Consider the following 24,650-nt stretch of genomic DNA (forward strand, 5'->3'; position numbering starts at 1 on the left):
CTCTTAACCCCACACATCCTGATCCGAGACCTTACCCATTTGATAAGCTTTTAATTTTTTTACATCAGAAAATAATATAGAGCCAAGAATCCTCAGTGACCCCAGCTAGCCAAGGAGGTGCCACTGACAGGAGTTCCAGGGCCAGTGGGGCTAAGGCACAGTGGTGGGGGTAGTTGCTGGTCACAAGTATACAGGCTGCTCCTGGCCTGTGAGCAGGCGATAGGTGGTGGCTGGCATGGTCTTGATGTGGACCTGGGGAATGGGAGAGGAGGCAGGGGCTTGGGGTGGGCCTGGGCTGGTGGGAGGGCACCCCCAGTCCCACCCACTGCCCACTCACCTCAGTGTGGGCCTCGGTGAGCAGCTCAATGACACGGGCATGTGGTGTGGCCACTACACTGTGCCCATTGATCTCGATGATTCGGTGTCCTACACGAACGCCCCCGCGCTCAGCGATGCCACCACGGAGGAGACTGCAGATCTGATGGGACAGGAAGGGGCTGCGCTGCTCAGGGGACCATGCTTGGGGCTGCCCACCCCCAACACTGTCCTGGGCTGGGGCCTCACAATGCCGTCCTCCACGCAGAAGCCCAGTTGCTCGCGGGCATGGGGCCGGTAGATGATGGCTGTGGTGACCGGCGGGCAGTGGATGATGCTGAGTGTCACCAACGTCTGCGACTTTAACTCCTGTGCAGGACAGGGGCTGTTGGCCTAGTGGGGCCTCCAGGGGGCTGCAGGACCTCTTGGCAAGCTGCAGCCTCCCCTGGGCCTCAGTTTATCCACCCAGAAAATGGAGATTTGGAATCAAGGCTCTAGATTCTAGAAGACCCCTCAAGAAGCAGTTAAGAACACAGATGGGAGTTGAATGGCCTCGGGATCAGAGCTGTGTACCTCTTGCCTCCTGACTCCCTGGGCCTCAGTGTCCTCATGGTCAAAAGCAAGCTTCTAACAGTGTCTACCGGTCAGGGTTACAAGCACTTAGTATCATGCTGTATGGACTGTATCAGACCTAGTCTTCTGACCTGGCCAGGTCCCTCCTCATCCCTGGGCCTCACTTTCCCTATTTGCGCAACAAGGGTCAAGACTCAAGAACACACTTGCTGCCTTGAGGCAGACAGCAAAAGCTTATAGCATTGCAACTAGCCACCTGCACTCCAATCCTGCTCCTGCACCAGTGAGGTCACCCTAGACGGGTGACTTCCCCTCTCCCAGCCTGTTTTCCTAAGCATACAGGAGCTGGTAGGATTCTACCATGTCCCTTCTGGGCTGGGCCCCAGAGACCTGTCCAGAGAAGGTACCTCTGTACTCCTTCCCAGCTACATGGGGAGGTGGGCCTACCACCTGGGGGTCCTCAGGCCAGCTCCTCTGGCCCCTGCCACCCTAGGACTCACGCGTATGGCAGCTTGGACAGTGGCCAGGGGCAGCCCCACCAGACTGGTCCCGTTGATGGCAGTAAGGCGGTCCCCGATGCTGAGGGCCCCTGAACGCTCAGCGGGGCCCCCATGCAGCAGGTTGGCAATGACGGCCGTGGGCAGCAAGGAGCCCCAGCCCGACTCCACCAGGGCCACACCCAAGCCCTCACCCCGGCGCTTCTCAATGACCACCTAGGAGAGGACATAGGTGGGACATAAGGGCCTCTTGGTCAGGGGCTGGTGGGGGATGGCCCACCCACTCACTTACCTCCCTGCAGTTCTCGCTGTTGGAGAAGTGGTCGAGGTCCCCGTTGTGGAGGTAGCCAGAGCTGGAGCCTGTGGCCCCCTGACTTGTATGGGCACCCACCTGGCTGGGGTTAATGCCACTTTCCCGTAGAAACTGACTGTAGGCCACAGCAAAGGCCTGGCCGATAGCCTGAGCAATGAGCTGGGCCTGTGGAGAATGGGCAGCATCTCCCTGGGGGTGTCCCACCCTCCTCCTTCTGGTCCCCCAAATCCTCTGACATCCTAAGAGCCCAGCCCTCCCACCCCACCCAGGACAAGATTTCCAAGAGACAGCCTGCATAGATTTGGGGAAGTAGCTGCTGTCTTGGGAAATCAGGAGACAGGCTTGGGGCAGGGAAGATTTCAGGAATTTGGCAGCAGTCTCAGTCTCATGGAAAAAACTGGAATATGTGGGATCTACTAGAGGGATGGAAACAGCTGCCAGCACTGAAAATCAAAGGAGGGCAGTGGGGTGACAGGTGGGCTTTAGAGGAGGGTAGGGGCTGGTCCATGTCCCCCTGTCCCACAGGACACCTGGAACCCAGCTGCTCACATCATCTGAGTGGAAAACATGGCAGATCATCTTGTAGAGCCGGTGGCCAGGGGCCTGGGGTGCTGGCCGTCGGGCCAGCCGCCGGCGGGCCATGATCACCAGCACACTGCCAATGTCGGCAATGTAGGAGATGGTCTGCAGGGCGTGGTCCATCATGGCCTCCTGCAGGTGGGGAGATCAGGTCTGGGCAGGTTGCAGAGGCCTCAGTGGAGCCTCCCATACCCCAGAGATCAGGCCTGAGCCCTGTACCTGGGAGTCAGCCATCAGAACCTTGATCCTCTTGGTGGAGATGAAGAGGTCCACCTCTGTCATGGGCTGGGTCTCCCCATCAGGGGCCTGTGGGGTGGGGTGGGAGGTGGAGGAACCCAAAAACCCAGCCTCTGCCCCAGCAGACTCCCGGTACTTGGAGGACTTAGTCTGTAGCCTGCCTGCATACCAACCCGCCTGCCAGCCCCTGGCTTCACCTTGACGCGGTCCATGGCCTCCTGGGCCTGTGCCATTCGAGTGCTGGGGGGTGGGTTCCTCTCGGACACCAGCTGGGTGGAGCCCAGGTATTTGGCCCCGAATATGACACCATCGCAGAGGTCTTCATGGTCACAGGGACCTGATACTGAGGGCAACAGAAGAGGCAGGTCAGCCCCCAAGAGCCCTGGCCAGGTTTGTCCACCTCCGTGGATTTGGGTTTTGGCTGTCTGAATAGTCTGGAAGCACAGAGAGCCCTACCCTCTCATGACTTGGTACTGCTGACTCACATGGGCCTGCCCATTTTCCCAGGACTATCCCACCATTTGGAGACACAGCCCAGCAGCTTGGCCCTCGAAAATCTGTGTGGTCCAGCACTCTATGTTTTTCTTTTTTTTTATTTCAGAGAGAGGAAGGGAGAGGGAGAGAGAGAAATATCAATGAATAGAGAGTCATTGATTGGCTGCCTCCTGCACGCCACCCCTGGGGACCAAGCCCACAACCCAGGCATGTGTCCTGACTGGGAATCGAACCTTGACCACCCAGTTCATAGGTTGACACTCAAACACTGAGCCACGCCAGCTAGGCGTGGTCTGGCACTCTAGAGATAACTCTGTCCATGACTCAAAGAATCCCAGACAGAGGACCTAGTTCTAGGGGCTTTTGTGAGTCCAGAAGCACAGTTCAATCAAAAAACAGCACAAGTGCTAACAGAAACCTCTACCCTGTGTTTCTAGAATTCCATGATTAGGCCAAAACCAAATGGTCCCATTCTCATTTCTAAAACCTGCAACACTATAGAACTGTAGTCAATTCCACTCAATGTTCTGAGATTCCCCATGAATCAATCTAGAGGCAATTAGCTCTGCCCATTGTTCTAGAATTCTCCCCTATTCGCCCAGGACTGTAGACAACTCTACTCCACGGTCATAGAACTGTCCACTTGAGGACAGGCAACTCTCCACATATCTAAAATGCTCATGCTATCTACAACCCCAGATAGCTCTGATTTGTTGCTAGAACTCCCTGACAGGTTTCAAACCACTGAATTCTGTCAGGGGTTCTAGAAACCTACATCACTTCGGAATCAGACTTTTCCACTCCATTATTCCAGAATTTCTTTTTTCTTTTTTTTCCTCTTTTTAATCCTCACCCAAGGATATTTTCCCCCCAGTGCTTTTCAGAAAGAGTGGAAGTGGGGGGAAACATCGATGTGAGAGAGACACATCGATTGGCTGCCTCTCACAAGGACCCGGAGTAGGGGCCAGGGATTTAGCCTGCAACCAAGGAACGTGCCCTTGGCTGGAATCAAACCCAGGATCCTTCAGTCCATGGGCCGACGCTCTAACCACTGGGCAAAACTGGCTAGGGTGATTTCAGAATTTCTTTTTAATATGTTTTTACTGATTTCAGAGAGAGGAAAGGAAAGATGGATAGATAGAAACATCAATGATGAGAGTCATTGATTGGCTGCCTCCTGCACATCCCCTGCTGGGGGACTGAGCCTGAAACCTGGGCATGTGCCCTGACCAGGAACTGAACCATGACCTCCTGGTTCATAGGTCGACACTCAACCACTGAGCCACGCTGGCGGGCCGATTCCAGAATTTCTTAATCATCATAGCATCGGGTAGCTCTTCCTATGGTCCTAGGATCCCCTTAGTAATTCATGGCTGCAGATGTACCCACAATGATCTGAGGATCACTTGAACATCCAGAAGCAAACAACTCTGGGCATGGTTCTAAAATTCCCTCAAACCAGCCCAGAACCACATAAAGCTTTGCCCCCAATGGCTCTAGAATCCCCTGAGCAACATAAAGACAGACAGCTCTCCCAGCAGTTCTAGAATGTTCTAACCAATAGCTCTTGCTTTTTTGGTTTAAAACCACAGGTACAGACCCAAGTGAAGTAAACCAAGCTCCTGTCTGTGAATTTAAACCACAGATATCTCTGCCTGTTGTCCTTCACCATCTAAGCATTCTGGAACAATAGACAACTCTGCTCTGGGGTTCCAGAACTGTACTGTCCACAATATGGCAGCCACCAGGCACATGTGGGCATTATGCACCTGAAATGTGGCTGGTCTGGATTGAGATGTGCTGTAAGTATAAAATGCACAATGGATTTTTAAGCACTAATATGAACGAAAAGTAAAATAATTGTAAAATTATTTTATTGGGACACCAACATATCTGTTCATTTACATATTGTCTATGGTGGACACTGAAATTTGAATTGCATATTATTTTCATGTGTCAAGAAATATTACTCTTCTTTTGTTTTTCCCCAACCATTTACAGATACAAAAGCCATCGTAGAACACAAGACATACCAGAACAGGTGGTGGGCCAGAGTTGGTCCATAGATGGTAATTTGCCAACCCCTGCTCTAGAACAGAGTGTCACAAATACTCAAGCCTGCCTTACTGTCTTCTACTCATTCTAGAACATTCCCAAGGCTGTCTCTCTTCTCTCGGGCCATTAGGAATCGACCTAAAACCATTCTCAGAGCCTCTACAGAAGCAACTCCTTACTGGAAAACTCTGAGTTAGATTTTGGGAGCCTGATTCAGGCTGTTCTGAAACCCTTAGGTTCCTGGGGCCAGGGTGGGTGGGACACTCACCCTCCTGGAGGGCAGGATATGAAGCTGCAGTCTCGGGGCTCTAGAAGAAGATAGAAGAGGGGCAGGACTGAGTCCCCCTGGCTTGGCTCCTGGCAGCAGAGAAGGTCTGGGGGTTGGGGCAAGCACTACCTGGGCACTGGCAGGCCGCTCTTCAGGAGCAATCAGAGGGACCGTCTCCAGCCAGGGTTCTGGGGAGCTGCTTGAACTCTTGCTGCCATGCTGTTCAGCAGAGGCTCCCTCTGCCCATTCCGGGGAGCCAGTATCCCCATCTGGGTCCTCAGGGGGCTGCAACAGGCGAGGAGCAGGGTCTGGAGGCTCCTTGGGACAAGACTGGGAAGGAGGGCACGCCTCAAGGTGCAAAAGACTCAGCAGGTCATCCCTGCCAGCCTCAGCAGACAAGAGCCCGTGGGCAACAGCCACGTCCTGGGGGGCCAGGCCGTGACCAGTGGCAATGTGCAGGGGGCAGGGGAGTCTATCTGGGGCCAGGCCCACAAGATCACCTGGCAGAGCCTCAAACTGCTGCACTAGATCCTGAATATTTGGCCCATCAAGTTCCATCTGACTCAGGCTGCATGGGCCTCCTGGCACTGGGTTCCACTGGCAGTCAGGAGTAAGATCCTGAGAGGGCACAAGTGTGTCTCTGGGCTCCTCCAAGTCCATGGCTGGAGGCCCTGGAGGGGGCTGGAGGAGTTGCCAGGAGTTCAAGGCCTGGACCCAGGCTCAGGCCAGCATCTGAAAGAGATTCAAAGATGAGATTTCCTGGATACCAACTTGGTGCCAGGCGTTAGCTGGGGGCTGTTTATACAAAACACATAATTTAATCCCACCATATCCTGCAATGAAGGGTCTGCTATAATCCTTATTTTACTAATGAGGAAACTGAGGCACAGAATGAGTTTTACGGCAGTGTGGCATCCCAGGCTCCAAACCCAGGGGAATTCCCTTGACCTGTCACCCCAGACTTCTCCCTACCGTGGACCCTGTTAACCCCAGCCCTTACTCTTCCAAGGCTTTCTCTCCTGCGACGTGGTACCCAAGCTGGAGATACACCCTGACTATACAGACCCAACAGGGGTAGGTCCTTCAGACCCCGGACTCAAGACCCCAGCCCAAGACTTTAGATCCAGGACCTCAGACTTAATACTAGAGGCCCAAACACCAGAAAGCCAACCCTACTCTCAAAACCTCCAATGCCAGGCTCAAGACGGACCCCAGACTCAGACCCGGACCTCAAATCCGGTCTGCAGACACAACTCGAGCCTAAAGCTACGAGCTGAAACGCCAATCCTTAAGCAGACCCAAGATTCAAGACTCCAGACCCGTGGCCGCAGGCGCCAGCCCCAGAGCCCGCTCTGCCGCTCCGGGACACTCAGTTCCCAAACCCAGGTTGCCTCACCCCGCAGAAGTCCCACATCCCGGGCCAGCAGGGTGTTCCCAGCCGCGTCGGCCACCTTTCCTGGCTAGGGCGCCGGCAGATCTATCCGCTCAGCGCTCCCGACCTATTGGGCATGCGCACCCTTGCGGAGCCTGCTGGGAAACGTAGTTCTCCCGGCCAGCCTCGCCGCGTAGGGGCTCCAGGTGTCCGAATTGCAAGTTCTAATCCCGGGTCTCCATTTACGCAGTGGGCGTCGGGGCTGGCCTTTGCGTATGTTTCCTTAACTGCAAAATGGGGTCAGTAATCACTGCCGGTCCCATACGTTTGTGGTTATTATTCCAAGGGATGGCAGATGGGAAGATACGGGACTGGAAAATACTAAAGGAGAATGATAGATGGTTTTTCCCGACTCCTGGACAACGGAAGCAGCGCGGGGACCCAACTGCATAAGGACTTCCGGTTTAGCTCAGTAGGGAGGCTGAATGACGCTTCTTGGCCTAAGGTTTCTTCCAGGAGCCTCGGTTTCCTCAATTTTCTTCCCTCCCTCCCTCTCCTTCCTTTGATCCTTCCTTCCTTCCCTCCCTCGCTCCCTCCCTTCCTTCCTCTCCTCCCTCCCTCTCTCTCTTTCCTTTTTTTCGGTTTCCTCGGTTATAAATTGGTAATAATAATAATAATAATAGGAGGGATAATATCTCGTAATTATGAGGATTAAACAAAATCAAGCCGGTTTAAGGATTTAACAATAGGACAGGAATATGAGTCCAAGTGTCAGTTTCTAATGACTTTTAGGCTTTGAGTATTTGCACATTGAATAGAATCAGGAATGTATAAGGTGTGATCTTTAACGTAAATAAGCAACTGAAGAAGGGCAAAAAGTCAATGCAACATCCTTTTGAAGTCGCCTCATACAGTAACTGATACATCTATAAAGTTTGTCACATGAATGTATGCCTAAGGCTGAAAAACTACATTTCCCAGAAGTCTCTAGGAGCCTCTCTCTCAGGAACCCTTTGGCCTCTGACGTCTCCGAAAACGTGTACGTGGAGGCAGCCGGCGTACGTCATGGCGGCCAGACGTTTATTCGGGGCTACCCGAACCTGGGTCGGCCGGCGTGCTCGGGATCTCGTGGACCTCTCCGCTCCTGGAAGACTCCTTGTACGGAATTATGCCAAGAAACCGGGTGAGCGGGGTTAAGAAGGACCAAAATGGGAACAGTGAGGACATTGGGTAGCTTGTAGTGCGCAGGCGCTGGTTGGGAAGGTAGTTCTTAGAATTAAGGCAGAAGCGTGAAGAGGCACACCGCTAGGCTTTACGCGCAGGCGCAGTTTGAGGACCGTAGGGCGCAATTGGACTCAGTGCGCAGGCGCCAGCCAAATGCTGAGCTGCCAGTAACTAGGGTGTGGGTTTGGTGGAGCAAAAGCGTTTCACTGCGCAGGCGTGGAGATGTTTTCTTTGGTTGAGGGGGGGTGGGAGGAGGTCCGGAACCTGCGTAGCAATCCATTTTCCCCCCTACATCACTGTGTGACCTTGGTCATGTCAGCACCAGAAATTCGAGGATGCAGTGGGGCTCAAGTATTAGCCACTTTAGCAAAACCAAAACAAGGTTATTTGAATTTTAGCTGGATACGGCCTTGCCTGATCCTTTTTGTTGAAAGAATTGGCAAATACATGTTAGGTCTTAAAGAGACATAGCAGCACTTTCTCCGTGAGATAAACAGGAAGAACCAAAGTAGAAAAGGAGTGACTTGGTCATTCTGAGCATCATTGTTATTTACTGCAGCATCCACGGCCAACTTAAAACCATTTGAGTGCAGTAGACGGGGCCAGCCAGGGCCTGGGGCCACTCTGGCCTAGGGCCACTCTGAGAGACCGGGCAGGAAAGGAATGCTGGCCTCTGGAGGGTGGGGCTGGGCTGAACTGGGCTGAACCAGGCTGAACCAACTCGTCCCTACCCACCCCCAGTCATTAAGGGGAGCAAAGGCGGCAAAAGCGGTGTGGTCAGTGATGCCCTGAAGGACCCAGAGGTGTGCACAGACCCTGTCCGGCTCACCACGCATGCCATGGGTGTTAACATCTACAAAGAGGGCCAGGATGTGCTCCTGAAGCCGGATGCTGAGTACCCCGAGTGGTGAGTGGGCCAGGCTGGAGAGTAGGGAAAACCAGTGACCAGGTGAGGAGGTGCCTGGCTGATCAAATACAGGTTTCTGGGAGGACTTCCTGGGGAGGCAATGCATGAGTGAAGACCTGAGTGGGTGGAAGGAGGGTCAACTGCAGAGGGAACAGCCAGTGTACAAAGTCCCTGGAGCAGGACTATACCTGGTTTTTATGGAAGGAGGTGGAGAGTAGGGGTAGATAGGGCAGGGAGGTCATGGAGCCCAGTCCTGGCAGGTCCTGGGCGCTGCAGGGATTTGGATTTTTGCTCTTTGCCCTGAGAGCATTAGCAGGACATGGAAGCCATTGACATTTGCTGATCCTTAAAGCTGGAGAAGGTGCAGAAAGGTTGAGTGGGAGAGGAGGCATTACAGGCACACAGCATGGACAGTGGTAGGAGGCAGGAGAAGGCTTGGTGTGTGCCCACCTCAGACATCAGCACTATTGGAATGGAGGTGCCCCCTGTTCCACAGCCAGAAACCTGGCTCAGGGAAAGTGAGGGACCACCCTGAGATCACACAGCCCCCCAGACCCAGTCCTGCCAGTGCCTCTGTGTTGCCTCTGCCCAAGGTGCCTGGGAATTGTGGAGGGCTGCTGGGCAGCCCTGATTCCTGCTCACACCTCGTCAGGCTGTTCCAGATGAATGTGGGGCCCCCCAAGAAGCTGGAGGAGCTCGACCCTGAGACCCGGGAGTACTGGCGGCTGCTGCGGAAACACAACATCTGGCGACACAACCGGCTGAGCAAGAACCAAAAGTTTTAGTGGGGGAGGGGACAGGAGCACCCTGACCCAAGGACCTTGCAAGGACTCCAGAGGGGAACAACAACACCTCCCCCATTCTGCCCCATGAAAAACTTTATTTTCCTGGAGAAAACAGACTTTTTCTTACCTGCGTTCTGTGTGGCCTCCACAGTGAACCTGGATCAGGGTCCTGGGGACCAATAAAGACCTCTTGGGGTTGTCATTTGCAGGTCCTAGATGCTACTGGGTGTTGTCTGATGTCGGGCCATTGGGAAGTGGGGCAGGTGGCAGGGAGGTTAGTACCTCCTCAGATGCAGTGGTTCCTGGCTATTGGCTGGGTTTCTGTAGGTCCATCTTCACCTCCCGGCCTCACTGGGCTTCTTGCCCTGATTCCTGGAATTCCTAGCACTTCTCAAGAGGCCTCAACCCCTCAAGTGGGAGGTTTTTCTAGCAAAACATCTCTTGGTCCCAAGGGATTCAAACCTGACTCAAGCCTTGAGAAGCAGAACAGAACTTGAGAGCTTTAGGAACTGAAATGTCCAGGCAAGGCTGGATCCAGATGCCTCAGTATTCAGCTATGTGGCTCCCTCTGTCTCTGGGTCCATTTGACCCCCAGTAGTAGTTCTCCAAGGTGGCTCCAGGGCTCCTGGCTAACACCCTCCTACCCAGTTCATCAAGCCAAGCTGGATGGAAGGAGCTTCCCTTTTCTTCCTGCCAAGGTTACATCGACCACTCATTTGAACCCAGGGACATAGCCCTACCAACCATCCTGTCCACCCCCACTAGTGCCCAGCTCTCACCAGAAAATGCACCCTGGAGTGTACATGGGGTACCATGAACATGATCCACAGCCCCAGTGAGAACCTCAGCTCTTGGCGGTCCTAACTCCTGCTCTGCCTGGCTGTGAAGGAGGGGTCTCAAAGATAGGGAACCAGGGACGAGACCAGTGTCCACCAGATTGGAGGAGGCTGGGGACCAGAACTCATTAAGCAGTCCTGTAAGGTCCCACCTTCCCTGCTATGGCCTCAGCCTTTCCAATTGGCATCCTTCAAGGGTGGGGGTGGGAGGTTGGCACCACCCTTCAGGTCCCTGGGTCCACAAGCTGGCTGGGCAGGGTGGGGTCCCCACAGCTAACTCTGCCTGGTCCCAGGAAAATGAGAGCCTTTATCAGCTTAGGAAGACTGCTGAGGGGATTATTGAAAACCTGACCCCCCAGGTGGCCCATCCCAACCCTCCCATGACTTACTCTCTCAGGGTAAAAACCAAAGTTGTAACTACCACAGTCCCTGCCTGACCTGCCTCCATTGCCTCCCTGCCCTCACCTCTCCCCCCCCACACACACACACTTATTGCTCCATGTGGCACAAGGGCTCCTTGCTGCTCTTCCAACACCCCTGGCTGGGTCCTGCCCCAGTGCCTTTGTACCTGCTATGCCTATTGCCTGAGTCGCTCTCCCCCAGGTGTCCCCTTGGCTCCCTCCTTCGCCTCCTCCAGGACTGTGCTCTGAGGTCGCCTCTACGAGGCCTTCCTCAGCACCATATTAAACTGCAACACTTGCCACTCACTCCTGATTGCCCTTCCCAGTGTTATTCTCCCTAGCATTTACCACCAGCTGGTGTTTTATGTTTTGTTTATTTTTTAATTCTGCATCTTCTCTCTCCAACTGGAGTAACAGCTCCATTAGGGCAGGGATTTTTATCTTTTTTGTTCAATGTTGTGTCCCTATTGGTTTTACTGGATGGATGGATGGATGGATGGATGGATGGATGAATTGGGTTGGACAGAACAAATGCTGGCCTTGCCACCAGTGCCCCGTCCCACCCTTGCTGGGCTGGGAGATGTGACAGGGTCTCTGGTCAGTGGGGACATGAGCCACACTTTGAAACATGGAGCAAGGACAGGTAATATTCACCTATCGTCAGCCTAGTCTCCCATTAGCCCAGGCCTGGGTCCAACTGCTTCCAAAGCCAGCAGGGACCCAGTGGTGCCTGGGGCAACAGAGTTAGGCAATGAGTGTAAAAAACAGCCCCATCCCTACTGGCTTTATGGCCTCGGGAAACTGGCTTCCCATCTCTGAGCCTCAGTTACCTCCCTGTAAAATGGGGCTGATCCTCATGTGATGGGCTCTGGCCAGGAGCACACCATGAAAGGAAGCAGCTGGACATGAGCTGCTCTGTTATTTCTTGGAGAAAGAGGCCCAAGAGCTGGGTGGCTCTGCTGGTGAAAGATTAGCAGGGATTTACTCATTGACTCTAAGAATTAAGGTCCTGGTGGATCCCGATGATAGCCTTACAGTCCCAGAGCCTCTGAATCCATTTGATAGATGGGGGCAGTAAGGCCCCAGGAAGAGCAGAGACTTTCAAGACCACCCAGGACCCTGCCCCCCTAGCCTGGGAGTCCTATGGCCACCTCCTTCCCAAGACTGGGTGAGGTGGGGCCACCTGGCATGGGTGGCCATAGGCAGGGGTGGGGTGGGGTGGGGCAGTCTCTTTCCTCATTGATAGCCTGGCCTGCTGGTTGGACTGCTCCGTTACCTTGGCCTAGATCTGTCACCCCCAGGGGGGTATGGCAGGGACAGGCTGAAGAGGGAGGACTGGGTGGACACCAGGCTCAAGCTGGTGGCCAGGCCTTGTCCAGAGCCTGTGCATGCTCCTTGGCCAGAAGCCGAATAGATGCCTCCTCCAGGGTGAAGCCTTCCATGAAGGCTGAACCAAAGGCATGAGGCCCAAAGGATGCCTGCAGCCCCGGGGCCGGGCCCAGGAGGTGAGTGAGGCCTGGCCTGGCCTGTGGCCCGGGGCCCAGCCAGGGCTCCAGGGGCAGTGGAATGGTTGGAGGGTGGGCAAATGGTAGTGCTGGGGCCTCAGGGAGCCTCGAGGCTGCCACAGCTCCAGAGCTGGACTCCAGACGCTCCTGGCGCCGCCACTTGGCCCGACGGTTCTGGAACCACACCTGGAAGCAGTAAGAGGGTGCTTCCAGCCCAGGGCCAGTGGGGAGGGGCCAGCCGGCTCTTCCCCACCTCAGGGCATCTCTCCCTGGGCCTCCCAGCCTTGCAGGGTTCTGCCTGCTGTCTAACCTGACTGCCCACCTACTGTGGTACCAACACGTTTTGTTATTCTGCTTCAAGGCTGTCTTGAGAGAAGAAGCCCTGCCTCATGGCCCCCATCACATCACCTCTTAAGTCTTTTCTGAATCTAATTCCTCTTCACCATTCTCTTTGACCAGGCCCCTCAGGATCCTAGGCCTCCTCCCTGGTCTTTCCTTGCCTTCTATCATGAAGTGCAAGCTGCTCAGCTTGGCTTTTGAGGCTTTCCACAAGCTCTTCCTCTGCTTCGTTTTCTGCCTCTTCCACCTCTCTCTTACCCAGCTCAATGGAAACACCTCTGACTTAACCCCTGCACATCCTTGCGCATGCTGTTTGGATGACTAGAGAAACACCCTTTCTCCTTTCTAGCTGGCAAACTCCTACTCAGATGTCACAGCCCCAGTCCCAAATCCCTTCCTCCAGGCTGCGTTCCCAGTTTCTTTTCTGCCCATGCACTGGGAGGGTCCCTATCTGGCATAGGCTCCCTCCCTGGGTCACTGAGGGTACCCTCACCTGCACCCGCACCTCCGGTAGGTGCACTTTGGCTGCCAGCTCCTCGCGGCTGTAAATGTCCGGGTAGTGGGAGGCCTCGAACGCCCGCTCCAGCTGGTGCAGCTGGTACGTGGTGAAAGTGGTGCGGTTCCTCCGGTGCTTCTTCTTGGGGGCCTCCTCGCAGGGTGCCGCCCCTCCCCCCTCAGCCACAGGCCCCTCACCAGGGCTCAGGAACATGGCTCTTCCTCACCTCCACCTGGTGGTACAGCAGCAGGACAGACGGTGGTGAGACAGCAGGAGGGACTGCCAACTGGGGAGGGCAGGGGAGCCCCCAGTACCTGCTGGGTCTGGGGTAAGATGTGAAGGGGCTTTTCTCTCACAGTATCCTAAATTCATTCTGCCTCCCCCAATCTCTCTGTCGATCTCAAATTATCTCATTTTCTATTTCTGTCTGTGCTTCCTTCTGATTCTTTTTCCGTGTGTCTCTGTCCCCCAATCTCTATTTTCTCTTTCCCCTCTGGAGCTCTCCCTGACTTCCTTTCTCTCCGCATGTCTTTCTGTTTGTCTCCCTCTGTGTCTAGGACCCCCAGGAAAGCAGGCTGGGACACTGCTCCTGTGCAACACTTCCTTACCCCCAAGTCCTCTGCCCTAGTGGGCTCTCTGCACCCCCAGCTTCCACCTCTAGCAGCCCCTCGTCAGCCCAGATATCCGCGGGGCCTCTACCCCAGCAGGCCCAGCCAGCCCTGAGGGGGGGGTGGGGAAGTGAGGATTAGCACAAGGTGATTAATTGAGGGGGCCCCCGCCCATCTGGCTGCCCTGAGCCCTGAGGGAGGCGGAGGGCTGAGGACCTGGGTCCTCCTCCCTTGCAGTAGGACACCAACAAGGGCCTCCCAATCTCTGGGCCCGTTTTCCTGGACCTACCCCGTGGGGCTCTCACTGGGACTCAGGTGATTAAAGGAAAGAGCACTGCACAATGACTGGCACACAGTGAGGGCTCAGTGAATGTCTGCTGTTACTGTTTTTATCAGTGGGGCAGAAAAAGGCTTAGACCCACAGATGTCAATGGAGCTGGGGAAGCAGAGGTCCCAAAAGGTGAAGACAACTTTAGTTGGCTCCTCTGGACACTGAACAGGGCACAGCATAGGGGGCATTTTAGCTGGATTCTGAGCATTTAACTGTATACCAGTGAACAAAACAAACACAAATCTAGGAGCCAACACCCTAGTTGGGGAGACAGCAACTATGTAAGTGTAGTATCAGGTGGTCAGAGGTCTAGTGAGAAAATTCAGGCAAGAAAGGGAAGGGGGCACATAAGTTGGGTTGCTCTTTTAAGGAAGGTGATCAGAATGAGGGATGAGGGCAAGGCTGCAAATTATGGACAAAATCTGGTATGAAGGGGAGGATATTAGGGAACCATGGGAGGTTGTGGAGCACGGAAGGGACACAGATGGTATTTTGGACGAATACTTATTGTGGGCAAGATGGGAGGCCAGGAGGAGGCTAGAGGCAAGAGCAAGGATAGTGGGGATGGCAAGGAGTGGAGAGGGGAGCAGGAAAGCAATTGTGGGGGAGAGAATTTGGGAGGGAGGAGAGGGCGGTACCCAGGTCCCTGTTTGGGGGACAGGTGGATGATGGGCTTGTCACAGAGATGGTGGCCCGAGAGCTGGAGCAGGATCCAGAGGAAGACCCTGAGACTGGTTTGCCATGCCCCTGCCCCCCCCCCCAATCCAAGAAGCCTGGAGGTTCTGGCAGGGGTGCCCTGAAAACCGAGCAGAAGAGTCTGGGGATGAGGGGCCAAGGTGAGGCCTGAAAACTGGTTGCTGGATTTAGTGGAGAGAGGTTGTCCAGGTGGAGACGCAGGCCCTCGGATGGCGTAGGGAACGAGTACAAGAGAAAGCACACAGATCCTTCTGGAATGTTGGTTTTGAAACACACATGGAGAAAGAGACAGAGACAGTGTCAGGCACATGCGCACACACACAGAAAAGGGGTGACTAGGCCGTGGAGGAATTGGGTCCAACCACAGGGACCAGCGGTCCTAGAGGAGGCGCGAGCTGGGGCTCCCCCTGTCCCATGTCGGAGGGCTGAGGTCAGGGGGCAGAGGGAAGCCCCAGGCTTCCTGAGCCCAGGCTGGAGGGCCAGCTAGTGTTTCCCAGGGCCCTTCCAGGACTCAGCTGCCCCAACTGTAAGACGGGCTCTGGGCTCTGTGGCCGGGGGGAGCCAGGCCTGTGGGGCAGGCAGGTAATTCTTCTAATTGCTTCATCACTTTAAAACGTTTACAAGCTGCTCAGTTCTCAGGCCCCAATTAGCTAATTGGCCGGGTTGGTTAAGAGGCTGCAGGGGGGAATCCTGGTCAGGTGCAGGGTGCTTTCATGATTTAGCAGGATGTGGCTGAAGGTGCAGACGCTGTGTCAGTTTAGAGAGCCGGATTAGGTGGATTAGGGGCAGGACCCAGGGACAAGCGGCCCCTTCAACTGGATTAGGCGGGGTGTGTGTGTGTGTGTGTTTATGTGTTTGTGTGTTCTCACAGGCCACTATCTGCCTCTCCAGCCTCCCACCCTTTATTTATCTCAGGAGGAATTACTGAACCCCTTCAGGTACTGGTGGGGACACTGAGACCAGAAGGTGGGCTGGGCTTCAGGGGGAAGGCACCTGAGGAGGTCAGTATAAATTTGGGGTATTTCTCTAGCTCAGGCGGGGTGCATCAGCAGAGGCGAGAGGGTGTGCTGGAGCCTGGTGTCTCCTCCCCAGCTTGGGGGTCCTGGAGTGGGACAGCATCCAACCTGACCCAAGACCACCTCCAGGCATCCTAGAGGCTGTCTGGATGGGAATGCCAACTGAGATGGGGTGGTTGACAGTCACAGCAATAACCAAGCACCAGCTGTGTGCGCTCAGCCTTTCACTTTCTTCCCCCTGTGGGTCCTTACAACACACCCCTTCCCCACAAAGATGCCTGATTAGAGAAGAGGCTGTTGGGGCCCAGGTAGGGAGACCAACCCCCCTAGTTTGCCTGGGACTGCCCTGGGACCAAACAGCTGGGGTCCAGTCAAGAGATGAGCCTGGGGGGGGCAAGCCCAGAGCCCAGCCACCCTCACCAGAGTGGACAAGAGGGGTGGGGCCTCGGGACAGGCTGTTCAACTGGCTTTTCTTGAGTCTGCTGGAGTCACTGGGTCAGGCAGTTGGGTTGTGACAGCTGGAGGATATGGGTGGCCACACTGGAGCATACCCAGGCGGGTTCACAGCTGCAGTAGCAGACAGGAGTGTGCAGTAGGAGCCATCAGTGTCCTGCCCTTCAACTTGGCCAGTGGCACCCTGGGCTCCTATACACCTGCTCCGAGGGCCAAGTCTCCTATGATCCTTGGAGCCCAAGACCCTGAAGTTTGAATACAGCACCCATAGATGGACCACAGTGGGGACCTGTGGGTGATGACAAGTGGGTTCACAGAGTGGGTGTGATTCCTGGCTGGAGAGTATCCTGGCTCCATCCCAGGGGTCTGTGTCCCCACAGTAGCTGCCAGTGGGTCATAGCTGGGCAGACCCCTCAATGGGCAGACGACTGGCAGGTGGATTGTCTGGAGCTGAGTGATGGGGGACAGTGTGGACCCCCTGGGCTGAGAGGACGTTGGGGGTCGCAGAGAGAGACTCAGATGCCCACAGTTCTTGGAACCAGTCTTTATCGAGGCACCAAGCCTTCTCCCTGCATCTGTGGTGTCCAGGGGCTGCCCCAAAACCCCCACGAGGGCCTGCTTCTGTGCTGTGAGCCAGGCGGGCAGCTTGCTGGCCCTGACCCTCCTTAGGCCTGGCCTGTGTCCCCGCCCTAAGCCCCCCCACTCTAGGTCCTCTGGGGCCCATGGCCCCACCAGGTAGGGTCAAGGCTCTTGGCCACGGGGCAAGGTAGAGCCATCAGTGTCCTGCCCTTCAACTTGGCCAGTGGCACCCGCGCTGCGCAGCTCCCGGGCCAGCTTCTCTGCCAGTTTTCGAAAGGGTGGCCGGCGGGCAGGCTCCGCCTCCCAGCAGCTGTTCATGAGTGTGTGGACAGGGCCTGGGCAGCCCTCAGGGGGCTCCATGCGGTACCCCTTCTCCACAGCCTCTGTCACTTCCTTCAGCGACTGTGGGCAGAGAGCACACCAGTGTGGGCTGGGGTTCAGGGCCATGGCCCCAGACCCACACAGAACCCAATGCCTCCCCTACCACCCAGGCATGCTCACCATCTTGGGGTACGGAGCCCGGCCATATGAGAAGACCTCCCACAGCAGCACCCCGAAACTCCAGACATCGGACTTGCTGGAGAATTTCTGTGGGGCCCAAGACCAGGGTGAGGAGGGACCCTTCAGGGTTTCAGCTCCAGTCCTTGATTAATTCCTCCAGAAAGTCCCCCTGGGTTGACCTTCACTCTCTGGTCTCTTCCTAATAGACGCCATTCCCTGAGTCCTTGCTCCTTCAACCAAGTGGAGCTCAGACTTAGTGCAGGGAGGAGGTTGGTTATTTTTGCCCTCAACAGAGGCCCAGACAGGGTCACACACAGGAGAGACCTGATGAGGGCCAGAAAGAACAACTATGGACCACGTACTCACTGGGGAGGCAGAGCCATTTCCCTTGGAGGTTCAGAGAGGCCAAGACATGTGCCCAGGGTCACATAGTGGAGCTGAAACTCCAAGGTCCCTGGGGACAGAGGGGCACTCACCCCATGTTTGAGTGCCTCAGGAGCTGTCCACTTGACAGGCAGTCGGCTAGAGTCCAGCCCCTTCCGCTCGGCTTTGGCTAGGCCAAAATCACTGACCTTGGCCACCAGGTCCTCAGAAATGAGGATGTTGCGGGCGGCAAGGTCTCGATGCACCAGCTTCTTGCTCTCCAGGTATTCCATGCCCTCAGCCACATGCCTGGGGAGGGGGAAGGGCACAGGGATTCCAGTGGCCAGGTCAAAAACTCCCAAAGCCAGGCTCCTTCCTGCGTTTTCCCTTGACCTTGGAAAGCCCTTTCCCCACCCATCAGGGTCCCCACTTACAGGGAAAACTGCAGGAGCTGGAGGGTGTTCACAAGGGCCCGGCCCCGAGTTCGTAGAAAGTTCACCAGGTTGCCCTGGGGTTGGGGGGGAGACATGGGGCTAGGGATAGAGGCTTGTTGGCTGCCTCCTCAAGCCCCACCTGCACCTCAGCCCCACGGTACCTTGCTCACGTGTTCCATGACGATGTAGAGTCCCTGGTGCAGGATCACACCCAGCAGACGCACCAGGTTCTTATGCTGCATCTTCCTGGAGGGGAGACAGAAGGAGGGTGAAGGCGCGGCTAGAACCCCTGACCCCAGGGTACCTGACCCCCACTGGGGACTCACGTCATGACTGCTGTCTCATCCAGAAAGGCCTGGGCTGTCACATCACACTTGATGTTCTTCACAGCCACCTTCTGGCCCAGGTACTCACCCTGCAGGACCGCTGGGGGGTGGGACAGAGACCAGAACACAACAGAGATGGAAAGAGACACAGGGACATACTTACTCACACTGACCCCCATATATGTCAACACAGCCTCAGGTCCCAGGCCTGGAAACCCCCCTCACCCATACAAGCTCCAAACCCCTGATCGAAGAGAATCTAGGGGTCTGCAAACTCTGCAAATCCAGTTCCATTGTGTGTTTTTGCAAGGCCCATGAGCTCAGAATGGTTTTTATATTCTTAAATGGTTAAAAAAAATCAAAAGGAGTTATTTTATGTCGTGAAAGTGATAGAAAATACAAAATTCAGTGTCTACAAATAAAGTTTTATTGGCAAACAGCCACACCTGTTGGTTTGCTTATATTATCTGGGGCTGCTTTCTTGCTATAAACACAGAGCCAAGCAGATGTGACAGACTGTCTGGCCTGCAAAGCCAAAAATATTTGCACTTTGGCCCTTTACAGAGCAAGTCAGCAGGCCCCTAATCTAAGCCCTACAGCCTTCCAGAATAATCATTTCAGGGATTGGCATTCCAAGCAGAGGGACCAACATATGCAAGAGCCTGGAAGTATGAAGGACTCATTCACTGGGTGTCTGCCTGAATTAATTTACTCCTCACAACAGCTGTTATCAACCCTCTTTCACAGAAGAGAGAACTGAGGCTCAGACGAGTGGTTTGTCCTCAGCTGTCCAGCAAGTAGGTATTAAATGTGGATGTGAATTCATCTCTGTGACTCCAAAACTTGAACCACCCCTCCCCACCTTCCTTCAGCCCCCCAGCCCATGCCCCCCACTCACCTCCAAACTCCCCCTCTCCGATCTGCGCTCCCAAAGTCAAATGCTGTAGGTTCAGTAACCAGCCAGCTGTGGGGCAAAGACCTCGTCAGAGGGGTAGCAGGCTTCCCCAGGCCCTCCCATTGGGGGCACCACCTGGAGAGACCAGGTGGTATCTCCTACAGTACCCAGCTGTGGGCACACATTTGGGTGGCTGATGTTCCCAGCAATGGTCCAAGGGCATGGCTGACGCACCCCACTTCTGGTACTGGTCATTACGTGGTTGAAGGCAACGGAGCCTACCCTTCAGGGCTGCCCATCTCTTCTACCTCGAGACTGTGTCCCTTCAAATACTGCGAGGGCTCTTCCTTTTATAGTCCTTTACCTCTGGCCTCCCAGAGACACACACAGAGCAAAAAATACAACAGACATGGAGACCAGAAAAGCTTCTGGAATGTTCAGGAAGCTTCCAGTGCTTTAAGTTATAATCTGTGCTCTGGCCTCCTGACCCCTTGTCTTGAGCAGACCAGAGTTCTCTCCTGCCTCTCTCCTCTAACTCAGGCCTCCTCCCCATCCAAGTCAGGAACCCTTAGGTATGATCAAGTGTGGTGATACCAACCTCCACGTGGGTGCCATCCCCAAGACATCGAGATTTCCCCAGGAAAAACACATGCTTCCAAGGAGACATCCGAGTCCCAGGGCCCTGCCTCCCCAAGCAGGGCAGATGTGGGCAGAGAGAGTGAAGACCCCTACCCTTGGCCAGCTCCTCCTCTGCCGATCTGGCTCCCTGCTTTCTCTTGGGTGTCACAAGTTTCGTGCAGATGGCCCCCTTGTCCTTGCTGTAATGCTGCAGAGTGGGGTGGGGCAGAGGTGGTTGTGAGTCTGATCCCAGGGTGCGGGGCATTCCTGCAACCTGTTCCCTTCCTGGGGGTGGGCTCTGGATGGGGTGGGCATGAGCTGATGAGGAGAGGGGTTTGGTGCCCACAGGATGTGTTGGACTAGTTTCCATGGGAATGGGAAAGATGCAAGCTAGGGGGAAAAGGGAGGATGGGAGAGGTGTCTGGATTGGTGTTAACCTGGAGGTTTCTGGAGGTCCCCGGAAGTGGAACCCAGAGGACTCAGACCACCTATATGGTTGGTGGTCCATGAGGACCAGCTCCCTCTGCATGGGGGAGCATATGGCTCTGGGGATCCCCATGCCCAACCAGCTGCTGGGATGGGGTGGAGCCTGGGGCCCCTCCTTGACACTGGAGAATATGTAACTCTGGGTCCAAGGTGCACCTCCACCATATCCATGAGGTTGCAAAAGCAGATGGTCTCGTCTATGGTCAGGTGGCCATCACGGTGCAGAACACGGTAGTGGATGACATCCTGGTGAAAGCTCACGCACAGCACATAGTCCCCGGGATGCCGCACTGACTCACGCACCAAGAACAGCCCGTCCTCGGGTGGCTGCAGCAGCTGTACCGCCTCCTGACCCGAGATCTTCCCATGGAACCACCTGCAGTGGCGGGAGGGTGGGTTGGGCCAGGCTGGACAGGCCTTCCAGATCCCTCATTCCCGGGCCTACCCCACTACTAACGGCATGAGGCTGAGCTTGGGATCAGCTGAGAGGGCCTCACGCTCCCGCAGTGCACCAGCCGCCAGGAGCCCCTCTTGCCCACTGGTGTGGTGCTTGGCTCGGTACCAGCTCTTGCTCTGCTAGGGAGGGAGACAGGGGTCGGTGGGGGGGGGGTCCCAGCAGAGTCCCATCCCCAGGCCCTCTGGCCACAGCTCACCTCACAAGCCTCCAGGATGGTGACCACATCGCCCTTGTGGAAGGCCAGCTCTCCAGGCTTTGGGCGCGTGTGCTCACACTTGGTGATACATTGGGTGCCTGGGGCCCAGCGCCTCTGGGTGGGAGGCATGGGGGAGAGGGGCAAAGATGGCATGAAGGAGATGCCCCAGAAAGAGAAAGATTGGATTGAGACAGAGAAAACAAGAGAAAGAGGGAGAAGAGAAGAGAGGACAAGGAAGCAGCCAGCAGAGATATATTAGAGTCACAAACAGAGGGCACTCAGGACAGGTCAGGGAGAAAAAGTGGAAGAAATGCAACACCAAATGACAGAGAAAAACCAGAAGACATCAGCTAAAGGGGACATGGGTCAGACTACATCCTCTCTCCCCACGGAACTGAGGTCCTATGGGCATGGACTGTGCTGAGGAAGGGCAGGGATACAGGCACTCAGGTTGGGGGTACTCACCGTGGGCATCCTGGCTGAGCTGGGCCAGGGTACCAGGCGTGGAGAAAGCGAGGGCTCACCTGGGGAAGGGGCAGAGACCAGCTGGAGAGCAGATTCAAGTCAGGCTGGGGCTCCAGGGGCCACCACCACCACTTCCAGCCCAGGCCAGGTGGAAGCAATAGTGAAGGGCATGGGGGTGGGGGTTACAAATACTGGTTCTCCAAGCCCCTTTGGGAAGGTGGCCTTTACTGAGGGGAGTTCCTTAGCTGAGTCGAAGCCATTAAACATCAGTGAGGAAACCACAAAGCCTAGCCCTACCATTGTTCCCAAAAGGAAACTGAGGACCAACATGGGCATAGAGCAAGTGGCCACAGGCTGGGGAGAGGGGACACGCCTGGCTCAGTCCCCAGCAGCTCTGGGGGAGCTTGGTGCCACCTAATCAAGCCTGGTTCTTCCTCTTTTCTGGTGAGTGGGCAGGAGCAGGGCAGGGAAATAGGGATGATTCAAGGTCATTACCAAGAAACTCAGACCCTACAGTGAAACAGTGCAGCCCTGCTGGGCTCATCTGGCCTGCCAGCTGAACCTCTTGAATCCCTCCTACCCCACCCCAGGACTGACACACAAAGTCCCTCATTGCTGCTTGGGTGGGGGCTTTTCCACTCCCTGCCTCCTCCATTGACTCCACCACAGGCGGGTTCCAGGGTGAGTCTCTGCTCCTCCAGTGTCCGTCCCTTAAATACCCAGCCCTCGTGCACTCACACGCATACTGGTCCATGTACACACGAGCACACAGAAACACAGGGGGCTTGGACACAGGTGGACATAGGTACCCACAGAAACACAGGTATGCAAGCAAAGGCATGTCCCCCTAGAGACAGGTGTACACATGCGTCTACAAATGTGTACACATACACAGGTGCTCAGACATCTGTCCCCTCCAACCCCCCAACACACACACTTGAACACCTGGGCGCCATACGCTGGGCCACCCTGACAGAGCTAAACGCAGGGCCGCGTACACGCATCTCGGTCACACACGCACATCCCTCCACGTGGACGCGGGGATACACACACCCAGGGGCTCACAGACGCGCACACCCTACACCCAGGAAAATACCCTCCACCCGCCCCAGGTCGCCTCTAGCCACCCCGCCCCGGGCTGGTAGCCGCCGCGCCCGGGACGCGCACCCCGTGCGCACTCCGGCCTCGCCCGCGCCCGCCCGGGCCTCCCGGAGCCTCCAGCTCTCAACCCCCCGGCGGTCTGGCCCCAGGTCTCGGCCGCCGCTCACCTGCTCAGAGGGCGTCTCCTGGCCGCGCCCCGCCCCCGCCCCCTGGAGGGTCCCTGCGCCCCGGCTGCGCACCCCGAGGCGGCCCCGGCTGCACAACTTGGAGCAAGTTCCTCCGTTTCCTCATTTTGGGCGGGGTGAGGTGGGCTGGGGTGGGGGGAGCCGGGGACGGCGCGCCCTGGGAGGCCCCGCGGGTCCTAGCGCCGGTCGGACTTCGCTCCGCTCTGCGCGCCGCCGCCGGCCCCTCCCGCGCGGCCCGGGCGGGGTGCAGCCGGTCACCGCTCGGCTCCGCACCGCTTCCTGGCCTCTAGCCGCGGCGCGCGCCCCACCATCCCGGAAGGTGGAGGGCCTGGAGCGCAAAGCAGGTGCCGCAGCGCGCTGCGTGCGCGAGCGGAGGGGGCGAGTGAGTGAGCTGCGGGTCAGGGAGGTGAGCGAGCCGCACAGCCCAGACGACGAAGTGGACCCTCTGACTTTGCGATTCCAGCGCCCTCAGCCACCTCCTCTGCAACTTGGGCTCATTTAGTTACCTGTCTCTGTAAAGGGCTGTTGGTGCCTGGTGCAAAGAAAGCACCCCAATTATGCCTACCGCTATATCAATATAGTCATCATCATCAGTAAGGGAAAACTGGGGCCGCAGGGAAAAAAAATCATGTGGAACTAGAGGCCTCCAGGTGAAGCAGCCCTCCTTTGGAAAATAACAGTGGGGCCTGATCGGGGCCAACCCAGCTGTGCCAGAGGCAGGACTGCCCTTCTCCTGACCTCCATTTCTTCCTCTGCAGGGCCAGGCAGCACTGGCCTCCCTCTCAGAGGACAGCTGGATGAGCCCTGGATGGCAAGGGCACTGGGCCTGGCCCCAGCGATGGCTCTGTGGGCCCCCTTACCATTCCTTCTAATGCAAGTCCACTCCGACAAGGATGAAGCTGATGTTGGGTGAGTGATGAACCAAGATACCCAGAGAGCCTGGGTCTCATATTTCACCTTCTGTTACCCCAAAAGGCTTAGTGGCTATGCCTCCAAGGCATCCTGGGACTTCTGGGAATAGTGGCTCACTTCTGAGAATCAGAGAACATCCATATTATGGAATATTAAGCAACAAAAACTAGGAATCTATTAAGGTGCTAATATCTACAGTTGTTGAAAACCACCACCACCAGGATGTGATAGTGCAAATGGCATGATCCCATTTATGTCATACAGGAGAGGGTAAATTGGCAGGGCAAGTTCCAGAAGAGGACCCTCCAATTGGCTACAAGATTATCCCCGGCAAGGGAAGTGGGCAGGAGGAGAGGGTGGAAGAGGACCTTTCCTGCCTGGTGGTGTAATTTATCAGTGGTGGTAGTGTTTGCACAGAGGATTCTCTGAGAACATTCCTGCTAAGCAGGGCTCCCTGTGCTCCACAGATCTGGCTATGGGATAGTCCCAGGGTATGCCCCACTCCCTGCCTCCCGGCCACCAGCATAGGGCTGGGATCCTGCAGCTGGCATTGTCAGGTGATGAAGGCCCACCATATATGGCAAACCATCACCACTTGCTAGAAATAGAAATGCAACATCAAAATAGCCAAAGCGGAAACTGACAGCATCATTAGATTCTCACCAGAGACTGCTTCTGCGGCCCCAGGCCCCACGGTGGAGGCCTGCCTTCTCTTTGCTCAGCAAGGACATGGGCCAACATCTAAGATGTTAAGATGCCCTGGCAGCCTGTGGAGACTTTCTCCTTGATACAGAGAGATAGGAAGAGTATCTGACCAGACTGCCTTTCTCC

General features: G+C 55.8%; 4 protein-coding genes across 11 annotated transcripts; 1 reads left to right on the plus strand and 3 right to left on the minus strand.

The window, feature by feature from the left end:
- Positions 1 to 33: 33 nt before the first annotated feature.
- On the minus strand, positions 34 to 6,844 carry APBA3 (amyloid beta precursor protein binding family A member 3). Of its 2 annotated transcripts, XM_081137513.1 has the most exons (11): positions 6,729 to 6,844; positions 5,462 to 6,064; positions 5,333 to 5,372; positions 2,712 to 2,857; positions 2,497 to 2,583; positions 2,248 to 2,409; positions 1,678 to 1,863; positions 1,389 to 1,601; positions 565 to 684; positions 338 to 478; positions 34 to 252 (listed from the first exon to the last, which is right to left on the minus strand). In XM_081137513.1, the coding sequence occupies exons 2-11, from the start codon at positions 5,990 to 5,992 to the stop codon at positions 181 to 183; spliced, it is 1,698 nt and encodes a 565-aa protein (XP_080993639.1). In that variant the 5' UTR covers positions 5,993 to 6,064; positions 6,729 to 6,844; the 3' UTR covers positions 34 to 180. The 2 variants fall into 2 exon arrangements, with proteins under 2 accessions (XP_080993639.1, XP_080993640.1); XM_081137514.1 differs by lacking the exon at positions 1,678 to 1,863 and having other exon boundaries at positions 6,729 to 6,833.
- An 849-nt stretch (positions 6,845 to 7,693) lies between these two features.
- On the plus strand, positions 7,694 to 9,837 carry MRPL54 (mitochondrial ribosomal protein L54). 2 transcript variants are annotated; one of them, XM_081137516.1, is made up of 3 exons: positions 7,694 to 7,887; positions 8,670 to 8,835; positions 9,429 to 9,837. In XM_081137516.1, exons 1-3 carry the CDS (start codon positions 7,770 to 7,772, stop codon positions 9,499 to 9,501), a joined length of 357 nt encoding a protein of 118 aa, XP_080993642.1. In that variant the 5' UTR covers positions 7,694 to 7,769; the 3' UTR covers positions 9,502 to 9,837. The 2 variants fall into 2 exon arrangements, with proteins under 2 accessions (XP_080993642.1, XP_080993641.1); XM_081137515.1 differs by having other exon boundaries at positions 7,707 to 7,887; positions 9,488 to 9,837.
- Positions 9,838 to 12,209: 2,372 nt separating this feature from the next.
- RAX2 (retina and anterior neural fold homeobox 2) lies at positions 12,210 to 13,410 on the minus strand (the record flags this gene model as incomplete). The annotated part of the gene is made up of 2 exons (XM_081134025.1): positions 12,210 to 12,548; positions 13,195 to 13,410. 2 exons carry the CDS (start codon positions 13,408 to 13,410, stop codon positions 12,210 to 12,212), a joined length of 555 nt encoding a protein of 184 aa, XP_080990151.1.
- Positions 13,411 to 16,829: 3,419 nt separating this feature from the next.
- On the minus strand, positions 16,830 to 23,135 carry MATK (megakaryocyte-associated tyrosine kinase). Of its 6 annotated transcripts, none has more exons than XM_081136817.1 (13): positions 22,890 to 22,930; positions 21,622 to 21,680; positions 21,157 to 21,270; positions 20,961 to 21,076; positions 20,807 to 20,879; positions 20,132 to 20,225; positions 19,403 to 19,468; positions 18,505 to 18,604; positions 18,340 to 18,424; positions 18,179 to 18,252; positions 17,858 to 18,053; positions 17,382 to 17,468; positions 16,830 to 17,282 (listed from the first exon to the last, which is right to left on the minus strand). In XM_081136817.1, exons 2-13 carry the CDS (start codon positions 21,628 to 21,630, stop codon positions 17,043 to 17,045), a joined length of 1,254 nt encoding a protein of 417 aa, XP_080992943.1. In that variant the 5' UTR covers positions 21,631 to 21,680; positions 22,890 to 22,930; the 3' UTR covers positions 16,830 to 17,042. The 6 variants fall into 6 exon arrangements, with proteins under 6 accessions (XP_080992943.1, XP_080992940.1, XP_080992939.1 ...); XM_081136814.1 differs by having other exon boundaries at positions 16,836 to 17,282; positions 20,660 to 20,879; positions 22,890 to 23,135; XM_081136813.1 differs by having other exon boundaries at positions 16,836 to 17,282; positions 20,660 to 20,879; positions 20,961 to 21,079; positions 22,890 to 23,011.
- Between the last annotated feature and the right edge of the window lie 1,515 nt (positions 23,136 to 24,650).

The sequence above is a fragment of the Miniopterus schreibersii genome (genome assembly GCF_964146895.1).
Source record: "Miniopterus schreibersii genome assembly, chromosome: 4".
Taxonomy (NCBI): domain Eukaryota; kingdom Metazoa; phylum Chordata; class Mammalia; order Chiroptera; family Miniopteridae; genus Miniopterus; species Miniopterus schreibersii.